Source organism: Orycteropus afer, unplaced genomic scaffold (assembly GCF_000298275.1).
Source record: "Orycteropus afer afer isolate SDZICR_OR568_19922 unplaced genomic scaffold, OryAfe1.0 scaffold00039, whole genome shotgun sequence".
In the NCBI taxonomy this organism is placed as follows: Eukaryota; Metazoa; Chordata; class Mammalia; order Tubulidentata; family Orycteropodidae; genus Orycteropus; species Orycteropus afer.
This window is the reverse complement of record NW_006921626.1, coordinates 2,023,483-2,035,929: the sequence shown is the minus strand read 5'-3', so window position 1 is coordinate 2,035,929 and position 12,447 is coordinate 2,023,483. Positions and strand designations below refer to the sequence as shown.

The following is a 12,447-nucleotide window of genomic DNA, read 5'->3' as shown; positions in this document are numbered from 1 at the left end:
AAAAATTCAAAAAAAAAAAAAAGATTGTATCATCTGGACACTGCAGGTTATACCACTACATTCTTCTTGTTGTTATGTGCCATGGAGTCAGCCCCGACTCATAGCGGCCCTTCTGTGGTTGCCCAGGCAGTATCACTACAGAAGTAGATTGCCCAACCTTCCTTCCGAGAGTGGCTGGTGAGTTTGAACCTTGAGCAGGCTCAAATACTCCCTTATCCTCCATTCTGTCCTGCCATGCTGAAGGACTTACAGATCTCTCATACATATCTTATCCTTGCCAACCTTTGGCCTCAACTACTCCCTAAATATGGAACAATACTCAATGTCATCCCAATCCCCTGCCCTCACCCACCACCGTATGATGTCTGCCAAGTTATTTTGCCTTATTGGCCTGTTTCCTTACCTGAAGGGGAAAAAAAAAAAAAAAAAAAAACCCTCACAGGACTAGTATAAAAATTAAAAAAGAAAGCGTTTAAAATAATCACAGTTCCTGGCATACAGAAGGTACTGGGTAAAACTTAAAAAAAATTCAGATGGCCAAAACATTGAACTCTGGTGGCTGTTACAATAATGTTTAAGCTAAACATATTTATGTAACTATTTCCAAAATATCTGCTATTCTAAAAAACTTTTAATTATATAAACTAACAAGTGAAACTCTGACGTTGTCAAGTTCAGTCTAATATGAGAGACAGAAGCACAATTTCGGAACTGGACTCAGAAGTACGCTACTCTCCTTCATGCGCAATTCCAACTAGGAACCTACTGATACAACAATAGTAGATGTCCAACTTTCCATCATTTCTTCTAGTCGCATTTTTACAACCTACTTTTCCAGTGTCTAAATTTGTCCTATGCTTCCTAAACTAGACATGGGACATACATTCGGTACATGGTGATATCTGAGGCAGTGATAATTTCCCCTTTTAATATACTGCTCCGGAACCTCACTGCCTATTTCTTCACTTAACGCTTTCAGCAAACTGAACCTGTAGGATGCTCATTAGTTTCACAGGTCTAGTCAAAACACCGGCTTAAAAGGCTTGGAGCTTGTGCCCATTCCACCCCGCTGTCCACCCTCCCGGGGTTTGGATTGCACCGGCTTGGCTCCCATAGTGAAGTCTTTGCTCCTCTGCTCCCTTGGCCGCGTGGCGCCTCCCCTTCAAGGCCCGGCTCCCTGCCACCGCCCTCCGACGCGTCAAGATTGGGCTCGAACCTGCTGGATCTCGAGCTCCATATCGGGTTGCTGGCGGCCTAGCAGCTTCATGGGGAAGCTGGTCTGGGGCAGCAACACCGTGTCCCGGTATCTGCCGCTATTCAAGTTCGGCAGTTGATTACTGGCCCCACTGACTGACCGCACCAGAAGCCTCCATGTTGTTCCTCGCCACCCTAGGCGACAGGGAAGGCGGGGCAGGCCCCACAGATTCCGGGCCGCGGCCGCAGCCCCTGGCCCGCTAGGGCGTAGCCCCCAACGCATAGCAGAGTCCCCTTGGTCTCCTCCGGGCGCGGAGGCCTCACCTCCCGCCCCGGCTCTCGGGAGACGGGACCCCACGTAGCCTCCGCGAGCAGTGAGGGAGTGAGCACGCGCCGGGGACGGAAGGGGCGGGAAGGGGGCGGGAGCTCGGATTCCTTGGCGTTAGAGCTCAGGCTCAGGCGTTTCGGGTGTTTGCTGCAGTCTCTCCCGGGCCGGGCTTACCTCTACAGGCAGGGCTTATATTCTAGTTTTATATTCTAATCATGGTGCCTTGCATTTTACTATCGACAAAAAAAAAAAAAAGTGTTGCCTTTTCTTTATGCCTTTCTCATGTGCCCTCTACGCATACGTTCAAACACGGTAAGGCACAAAAAGGATGGTCCTTAAATGTATATTAAATTCCTAAATGAGTAAACTATTTTTTTTCCCTTAACCTTTGGCAATTCTATAAAAATTTAAAGTAGGTTTTTTTCAGTGCCTCAAAAAGTCGAAAACCACTGACATGACACACCATGCCTAGAAGAGTGGCGCTCTCGGAGGACTAACAACTGGCAAACGCAAAGCACTGCAGCAGTTAGTTTCCTAAACTTTTCTGGGTCCAAAAAAAAAAAAGTTGCCGTAGAGTCACTTGCAACTCATGACCTCATGTGAACCAAAACCAAACTCACTGCTGTCGAAAACTTCGTTCATAAGGCTTTTTTTTTTTTTTTTAATGTTCAAAACACATGTATTACTAAATCACATTGTGGTTGATATTACATAAGACGATTTCAACAAACAAAATGTTTGCTTCATACTGTTTTCGTAAATAGATTACCAATCCTACCAAGGGCCCTCCAACCTATTAGCAATTAACATGGTAACAGTTAGCACCACCCAGAAACTCTTTTTCCAGGTCACATACTTTCAAGAATCAAATGAAAGCCTTAAAAAAAAAAAAGGAACCATAGCTCCCGCACCATTAACACAAGTCAGCATAATGCTGTTTTGTTTACAGTGAGGGTATGGAGTGATCTTTCAAGGTTAAGCAGCTACTGACGCCTCGTAAAATCACTAATCCAATGAACATTTTTTAAAAGTAAGCTGTACTAAGTGGGCTGGAAGACTCCTACAACCAGAGTGAATTTTTAAAAACAGAGACGCTTTTCACTTTTACAAAAAGTAATCTCTGTAAGCCCACGGAGATATTACAGAAAACACGCAACAGCACATTTGCCTGGCAGGTCCAAGACTGAAGAGGAAGGAAAAGCGATAGCTGTTCTGCGCTTGCGCCGAATTTTCCGCATGCTCAGTAGCTGAGGTAGGCTTGCCCCCCTCAAGTCAAAATGAGCTATTGACAGAGACAAAGCGCAGTGTTGGATGCAACAAGGGACCTGTTGCTTGATAGCGCGTTTTTTGTTATATGTTGAAGTGTCTTTCATTTCTCTTTGATCCAAGTTTGTCACCGTAAGTAAATTTTTCCCCGTCCGTCGGGCCTTGGGCAGTTAATTGGTCCCCTAATCCAACCCTTTTACAGATAGGAGGAAGTCAAGGGATTTAAACATTTTAAAAAAAGTTTACGTGAATCATAGTGTCTCTCCACATATTTCAGTTTCGGGCCACTACAAATGCTGAGTGTCAGCATTTTAATTATGTATCTTTGCTCTTATTTTCGTGCCCTTATTTTCATGGCTAATTTATTGTAGAAATAACAAGGAAAACCTAGGCATTATGTTGATTAGTGAGCCCAAAGTTAGAGAGTGTCTTACGCCTAAAATTAAATTTCATTAAAGTAGTAAATGTTTTACCTTTTTGTTTTTTAATCCATCTGTGTGGCATACTGTAACAGGATGACTAATTTTCAAACATGTTCCTACTGATTTATAGTGTCAGTGATAAAATCATTCGAAGAAATAGGTGGCATGGTTTTGCTAGTGCCTAAGGCATTTGACTGCTAACCACAAGGCTGGTGGTTCAAACCCACCAGACGTCCTTAGAAGGAAGGTTGGGCAATAATCTACTTCCGTGGAGATACCGCCTGGGAAACCCAAGGAGGGGTCGCAGTGAGTCGGAGTGGACTCCACGACAGTGAGTTTAAAGAAACAGGAGAAGAACTATTTTCTCTTCTAATGGGTGAGGTCAGATTTACCAGGGGGCAAGCTCGAGTGCCTTTGGCAAATAGAAGGAATTAAACTAGCATTGAAAAGAAACTAACAGAACTTGATTACCGTCTAAGTATTTGCTGCTTGTGTACTAAGTACTGTAACTCTGTCTTCCTTGGTGTGTGAAGATATGACCAAGGATAGGAGAACAAGGAATGTTCACTACAAACTTTTAAGGAAAAACCTTAGGAAACCCTTGGAGCGCAATTTGAAAGAAAACATCCCTGATGCAAATTTTCAATTGTAGCAAATTTTATTGTTTTATTAGGTAATTAAAATGTTTGTTCAAATTTTGAAAGCTCCAAGCGATGTTTTAGTTTCTTACCGAACATTCAGAAACAGAGCACTGCAAGGAAAAGATACTGTCATTCCCACCAGACCAACAGTGGATCCTCGTCATTGGTTGTGTGTTGTTCAGATCCCGTGTTTTAAACTATTTATTTTACACTAATTATAAAATTAATGGATTCTATGGTAAACTATTCAAAGAATGCAAAAGGAAGTATGATTATAAGTTTTAAAAATACTCATTTTCTTCTTAATCTTTCTTTGCAGAAGTTGTCACTGTTAATAATTGCTTGTATATACTTACAGATATTTTCCCATATGCGGGTATATATACACAGTTGTCCCTAGGTATCTGCGAGAGATTGGTTCCTAGGACTCCCGTGGATACCAAAATCCTCACGCGCTCAAGTCCCTTAAATACATGATGTGGTATTTGCCTATAATCTGCGTATTTCCTCCCATAAACTTTAAGCCATCTATAGATTACATATAATATTTGTTGTTGTTGTTGTTGTTGTGTGCTGTCCAGTCGGACCCGACTCATAGCAACCCCTCCTTGAGTTTCTGAGGCAGTATCACTATGGAAGTAGATTGCCCCATCTTCCTTCCGAGGAATGGCTGGTGGGTTTGAACGGCCAACCTTTTGGTTAGCAGTCAAGTGACTTAGGCACTACGCTACCAGAGCTCCTATATAATATTTAATATGATGTAAATGCTATGTTAAATAGCACTTTGTGCTCCCTCAGCCTTTGAGGGATTGCTTTGACCACTCAATTAGTTTTGTATTTTCTCTTACATTTTCAATCCCTGATGGTTTGAATACACAGATAGGGAACCACGGATACTAAGGGGCGAGTGTATATCCTTTTGGTCCCCACAAATGGGATTACATAGTTCTTTTTTTTACTTAATCTACCTAGAAAATCATTCAATATCAGCATATATTAATTTGTATCTTTTTTTAAAATAACTGCAATGTGGTCCATTTGTGCATATCTCTTCCATTATTTATTCAGTCTCTACTGATGAACATCAAACTTGTTTCCAGTTTTCTGCTATTATTGCAGCAAGTGTTTTCATACATACATATTTGTCGTCCTGTGAATTTAGTTAGGGTTTTCTGGAATTATAATTGCTAGTTCAGAGGATATGTCTGCTTTACTTTTAATAACATTTTCAAATTACTTTCCTTAAGTGGTTTCACCATTTTATATCCTTACTAACAATGTTCAGGGACATGTTCCTTCACAATGAGAAAACTCTTTTATTTCTGCCCTGGTCTTAAAAATGAACAATCATTTTTTATTTTTCAATTTGCATTTCTTTCATTATTAGTCGAGAATTTCATGAATTTATTGGCATTTCTATGGAATTGCCTGTTACTATCCTTTCCTCATTTTTGTATTGGATTATTCATCTTTTGTTGTTGTTGTTGTTGTCATGTGCCGTCGAGTCTGACCCGACTCATAGCGACCCCTCATCTTTCACATACTGATATTTAAGAGCTCATCATCTAACAGAAATTAGCTCATTTGTCTCACATATGATACAGATCTTTTTCATTTTGTCAGTTATTGTTTTACTTTGTTTACAGTATTTTGGCTATGCAGAAATTTTTAAATCATGCATTGATTTGGAATATATATTGACATAAAGAATGCAAAAGGAATCCAACTCTTTTTTTAATAGTTAGCAATTTTCCCAGCACAATTTATACACAATTGACTTTTCCCCATCAATTAAATAGAGCCTTGGTGGCACCATGGTAAGCACTCAACTGTGAACCAAAGGTCGAACCTACCAGCCATCCTATGGAAGAAAAGTCCTGGCAATCTGCCCCCTTAAAGATTACAGCCTGGGCAGTTCTACTCTGCCCTATAGAGTCATTATGAGTCATAAGTAACTCAAAAACACACCACATGAACACTGTTTGAATCTGTTTCTGTAATTTATTTGATTCCATTGATTTTTCGCTCTTTCTGCCCCAGGACTAAACTGTTTAATTACTATTGTTGTTGTTATGTGCCATTCAGTCGGACCCGACTTATAGCACCCCTCCTTGGGTTTCCGAGGCAGTATCACTACGGAAGTAGATTGCCCCATCTTCCTTCCGAGGAGTGGCTGGTGGTAATTACTATAGTTTTATGTGATATTTTGATAGTTGTTAAGAGGAATAGCTGTTTATTGTTCTTTTTCTAGAATTTTCTGTCATGCTCACATTTTTACTTTTCTAGATAATCTTCACCTTTAGTAACATTTAATCAGTTACCAAAGATAAATGATCTTAATGTTTTGATTGTGAACTCACCATTCATTTTTATATACTCATCCTTATATGCTCACCATCTTTTTATTTAATTCAAGATGAATTTCCTAGTCTATGAAAAGAAACTGTAATTTGGTTCCCATTGGCAGTTGTAAACATTACTGAAATGAATAAGATGTTAGATTGATTGCTGTAAATGTTCTACACCTTTTTTCGTATCTACTGTACTCAAGCCCAGAATGTTATGAAAAAGAATCTGTAATGGGATTAAGGGTCATAATAGTTATCATAGCACATCACCAGGATCAAAATACTCTTGCAGAAGCTATAGGAATTTTTTGCCCGTAATGCTGCACCAGTGACCCTGTAGAATAGCCAGTAATAAGAACAGTCATCATCATAATAATGATTAACCAGTATCATTTAGTGCTTACTTTGTGCCAGGGATTGTTATAAGTGATTCATAGGTGGAAGCTCATTTAATAATCACAATAGGGACTGTTGTTGTAGGTACTATAATCTCCCTTTTATAGACAGAGGCCTGAGAGTTTAAGTGACTTCCCCAAAATTAAATAGCTGATGTGTGTCAGAGCCAGGATTTGAACATAGCCAGTTGGCTCCAGTGCCCATGTTTATAACAACTGTGCTATTTTTGAATAAGCTTTCAGGAAGACATGTTCACAAAAAGTAGTGTTTTAGGACCCAGAAGGTCTAAACCTGGTAGAGAAGGAAGCACAATGGGTATAATTTGAACTGCTGTAAGGAAGTGATCACCTTGCCTATTGCCAGTTTGGGCCTTGCTCTGTATCTACTACAACAAAAGGTAATTTTCATTTGGGGTCCAGGAGGGGGAACAATTAAAAAGCAGACTAATAGGAACCTCTGTAGCAGATTTTCATATTTTAATAATATGATTGGCTACTTTTTCTTTAACCAAGAACTAAAAATACATTCATTTTTTAAAAATATATGAAAGAAAAATATTTGAGTTAGGGGATAGTAATATTTTATCACTGATTCCATTTAGACAAGAGAAGTACTTTAGAAAAAATGTAACTTTTTTTAATTTGCCAACTGAAGATGATTTGTGGACTCTTTATAAATCACTATTGTGCTTTATATCAAATTTTATTTTCTTCCATTCTTATTTTCTATGAAACCAGTATTAGCTTTAAGTGGTGGTTCATACATTTTGTGGCAAAGATAGGAGAAAAAAAAATAAAGTTTTTCTTTGTAAAAAAAACAGCCATGGACTTGGAAAACATGAGGAAGTATTTAGTCATACTTGAAGCCTGACAAGGCTCAGATGATTGTTTAACAGGCTCAAAGGTAAATGAGATCTGTGAAAAGTTATACCACCACCAAACAGTGAAGGAAAATGATCTCCCTTTCACAAATGGAGTCTTGTATAATATGGGGACTGAATGTACATACCAACACATATTGCAATATTCTCAGTGTTTACGTTATCTGAGTAGTACAAATTAGTTGCCTAAAGATGACTTTTCCAATGCAAAAGAAATCAGATATGAGACTAGATATATGGATGTAAGGCCACCAAGGTATTTGCTAAATTATTTCTCCTGATTTCTAATTGATATGCTGCTGAATTAGTAATAATCATAACTAGTTATTCCACATGTAACATCTGGTTTGCTAAGAAAATGAACTTAGGCTAATCATAAGTGTAATAAGAGAAACAAAATTCAAATAAATAGAAACTCATTTTATTTTCACCTTAATTCCACTGTGGTATTCATTACTTTTCATCAATTTCAGTTCTATCTTCGTTCTGAAGGGTTTCAAACACTTTACCTGTTTGTATCTCAATTATGTTCAGTCTGCTTCCATGAAGATTACAGCCTTGGAAACCCAGTGGTTTCATATAGGGTTTCTATGAGTCAGAACCAACTTGACAGCAATGGGTTTGGGGGTGGACTGACCAGTTTCTGAGGAGGTAACTCTGAATAAAATGTGGATGATAGAAAAAGGATGTAAAGAGGCACAACATATCAAATATTCAATCTGCAACTGATGTTGGAATGATGATTATTGCTGAATCAAGGTGTATAATGCCTTTCTTATAACTGACTGTGTTCCTTTATTGTATTGAGAAAATGTTGATTTAGAGGTGGGGAAATTTTTGTCATAGCAAGAGGTTTATTAGGGAATGTTCTCAGGATCACCACTGTGAAATGAAAGGAAAGAAATAGGAATGGGCAGAGAGAGTAGTTGCTTTGGGGTGCAGACATAACTAGAGTCTTAGTTGACCAAACTGAATGCTTAGTAGCGAGGATGGCCCTTCAGAATTGGAGCGGCAGCCCAGTTTGGTGAAGAGTCCTTTAAACTCCCACTGTTGACTTAGTTTCAAGGAACCCTATGGTATAGTGGTTAAGCGCTTGGATGCCATCTGAAAGATCGGCCACTCTGCAGGAGAAAGATGTGGTAATCTGCTTCCTTTAAGATTACAGTTTTGGAAACCCTATGGTTTCCTGTAGGGTCGCTATGAGTTGAAATCAACAGTAATGGGTTTGGGGGTAGATTGACCAGTTTCAGGGAAGGTGACTCTTCAGCAGTTAAGTTCCCAAAAAAGGGTGACAGCTAAGGGCTCTCTGTTGGAAGCACTCCCAGCAGTTGGGGAAACAAATCCTCAGTCCGGAAGGGGAATCTGGGTAGTATATTCTAGCATCCAGAACCATCACTAAAATTGCAGGATTTGAATTTGTACTTTCAAAGGACATATATGTAATCCTAAAGACTGTTTCATTTATTTCATTGGGGCCAGTGAATTCTCTGACACTCATTACTCTTACAGATAATTGGTCTTCACTCCAGTTACTGTTTTGTTTTTTCTCTCTTTATTTGGGTGGAGGATGGGGTGGGTGGATAACCAGCTGATTACATTTTTTCTATCTCTAAAGGACTATTCACTTGATTTTAAGAAAATAGTTATAACCATATGCAATCCCTCCCCTTTTTAGTTACCCTCCCCTTACACACACACACACACACACACAAACACACCTCATGCTATTTCTATCTCTCTTGGCCCTTACCAGTTTATGCCATTGTTATGTGCTGTCGAGTCGGCCCCAACTTATAGCCTCCTTGGGTTTCTGAGGCGGTATCACTAGAGAAGTAGATTGCTCAACCTTCCTTCCAAGGAGTGGCTGGTGGGTTTGAACCTCCAGGCTTCTCTATAAACATTAGGTTACATTATTTTAGTCCCTATTCACAGAAATATTAGCTCCTCCAAGGAAGATGTTACATTTTATACTTTTTAGCCCCTGAAGCACCTTTGATAGCCTTTGCAGATCACACATCACACGCAAAGAAACTTTTTCAACATACTCAGCAGCCTGCACAGGTTATGCCCATACCTTAAAATGTTCCATCTGCAAAGAGAAAGGATTTATTGAGAGAGCTAATGATGAAAATTGAAGTTTTTTCCCAAGCTTTCTTTGGTAAATATTTATTAAAGAACCTACTCAGTTAATTGGGACAGTCCCAAGGAAGCACTAAATCACTATGTGTTGAATTGAATTCAAGCAATAAAACCAGTAGTTGGCTTTGAAAGTAACAGAAACGTCTCTCAACTTCCTTTTAGGGCTTATCATGGCTTCCAGTCACACTGTGTTGATGCGGTTGGTAGCTTCATCATATTCTATTGCTCAAAAGGCAGGAATGATAGTCAGACGTGTTATTGCTGAAGGAGACCTAGGCATTGTGGAGAAGGTACTGAAAGTCTCATCTCATTTCATACCAGCTTTATTTATGTTCATTAAAGTTTAGTTATAGAATGTAATGGACTAACAGGTAAAGGTGTCTGATGGCTCTCTAAAGAGACTGCAAGACTCTTACTTCAAATGGGCTCCATTTCTGCTTTGGAAATGACTGAAGACTTCCTACATGCTCAGTAATAAACCTACAGTGTAACGTAACTGCTTTCAGAAGGATACTTATCTTACTGAATTTTCTTTTCTATTATAAAAGGTTTTCTATTATGAAAAATAGGAAATGGAGAAAAATAGCAATAAACAAAAATCATCCATCATGCTACCACTGCCAATATTTTGGATCACTTCCCGATTTTTTTTTCTTAGCATAACTTATTTTGTTGGGATAGATTTTTACATTGTGATTATGTCAGATATAGAAATGTATATCCTATAACTGAAAAAATGTTCAAGTAGAAAAAAAGGAATATTCTCACTGTCCTCTGTACTGGTCAGGCATTTCTAGTACTTTTTATCCACCTGTTCATATCTTATTTTAAGAGGGAAAGAAGCTTGACTCACACAAAGTTTTGTCACACAAAGAATCCAGAATGATGAAGTCTGGCACCATATTGGTAGAAAGAGCAGGAATATTTCCTAAGGAAGAAAATACTTAGCATGACTATCTGACATATAAGGAGCTCTGGTATCACAGTGCCTAAGGCATCTGACTGCTAACCAGGAGGTTGGTGGTTCAAACCTACCAGCCACTCCACAGAAGCAAGACTGGGCAGTCTACTTCCATAAAGATTTACTGCCTCGGAAACCCAATGGGGGTTACTGTGAGTCGGAATCAACTCGATGGCAGTGGTTTTTTTTTTTTTTTTCTTTTATCTGACATATGCATGTGGAAGCTGGACAATGAATAATGAAGACTGAAGAAGAGTTGATGACTTTTAATTATGTTGTTGGTGAAGGATACTGAAAATACCATGAACTGCCAGAAGAACAAATAAAACTGTCCTAGAAGAAATGCAGCTGAATGCTCCTTGGAAGTGAGAATGGCCAGACTTCGTCTCACCTACTTTGCTTGTGTTGTCAGAAGGGACCATTCCCTGGAGAAGGATATCATGCTTGGTAAAGTAGAGGATCAGTGAAAAAGGGGAAGGCCCTCAATGAGATGGGTTGACATCGTGGCTGCGACGATGGTCCCAGCATAGCAAGGATTGTGAGGATGGCACAAGACCAGGTAGTGTTTTGTTCTGTTGTACATAGGGTCGCTATGAGTCAGAGCTGACTCAACGGCACCTAACAACAACAACAACATACGACATGTAGATTGAGTGAGGACACCACATAAATGTATTATATATTGAGTTTACTGCAGGTAATGTCATGTTTTTTAGATTTAAATAATAGAATTTTTTTTCTATATGCTAGTGAATTGTCCTGAGTACCCCTTGAATTATTAGGACTAAGATTAATTAGTAGACATTATGGAAATTATAGAAGAATCCATCTAAATAGTATACTTTGGATAACTAAAGATACAGTATTTAACTTTGGCTACCTTGAAAAAATTATGAATTTACTATCACTTAACCTGTTTAGCAAAAAGGTAATATTTAGAAATCTTAAGAAAGGAATTTCTGAACTTGCAGAGAAAATGTTCTAAGTAATTTAAAAACACCTTTCCAAACTTCAAGTATACTATTAATTCCATGAGAAAAACAAAGCTAAGAAACTAATTGACTCATTTGGTGTTAAATTCCATGAGTCTAAAAACTGGCAGTGTAATTTAAATGATACAGACACTCATGCTTAGAATCAGATTGATACTAGCGTGTTCTATATTGTTGCATTGTTTTTGTGTGCTGTCCAGGCACAGGATAGAGCAACCCAACAAGACAGAGTAGAACTGTTCCATAGGCGTTCGTAGGCTCTAATCTTTATGGGAGAAGATCTCCAGGTCTTTTCCCTTGAGGAGCAGCTCCTGGGTTTGAACTTTTTGGTTAACAGCCATATGCTTAACCATTGCACCAGCAGGGCTCTTTATTTTACACTAGTTCTGCTAACATTTGCATTCTTTGTTGCAGACGTGCGCCACAGACCTACAGACCAAAGCTGACCGATTGGCACAAATGAGCATATGCTCTTCACTGGCACGGAAATTCCCCAAACTAACAATTATAGGGGAAGAGGTAAAAGTTCTCAGGGCTATAGTTTTAAATTCTTCTTAACCTTATGGATTTATAACTGACAGTTAAGATTTATCAATCACTGTTATGAATTCAACCATTGTATCTTGTATTTTAACATAGAAAATTAATTATTGCTTTCCTGAGATTTGTAGGAAATACATGATTAAAGTATTGTACTTTAGTCCATTTCTAAGCCATAAGACTCAATTCTTGGTCATAGCAGACATGGTTATTGTTATAATATTCAGCATTAAAACTGTAAGATGGGCAGTGCGGTGTAGTAAATTACTTAGTGTGGCTTTTCTACCCATAAGTCTTTGTAAACTCTAAGGTGGGAATTGCTATTAGCTACGGAGGAGAT

The 12,447-nt window shown here is 38.8% G+C and overlaps 2 protein-coding genes across 2 annotated transcripts in view; one reads left to right on the top strand and one right to left on the bottom strand.

Moving 5' to 3' along the window:
- Positions 1-1,477, bottom strand: part of IARS2 (isoleucyl-tRNA synthetase 2, mitochondrial) — a 96,710-nt gene extending 95,233 nt beyond the window's left edge. The window contains exon 1 of the mRNA XM_007936930.2: positions 1,217-1,477. Within this exon, the coding sequence (XP_007935121.1) occupies positions 1,217-1,477 (261 nt within the window). The remainder of the gene's footprint in view (positions 1-1,216) is intronic.
- An 8,307-nt stretch (positions 1,478-9,784) lies between these two features.
- BPNT1 (3'(2'), 5'-bisphosphate nucleotidase 1) overlaps positions 9,785-12,447 on the top strand; it is a 24,165-nt gene continuing 21,502 nt past the window's right edge. Inside the window, exons 1-2 of the mRNA XM_042780430.1 lie at positions 9,785-9,904; positions 11,982-12,086. Coding sequence (XP_042636364.1) covers positions 9,785-9,904; positions 11,982-12,086 — 225 coding nt within the window. The remainder of the gene's footprint in view (positions 9,905-11,981; positions 12,087-12,447) is intronic.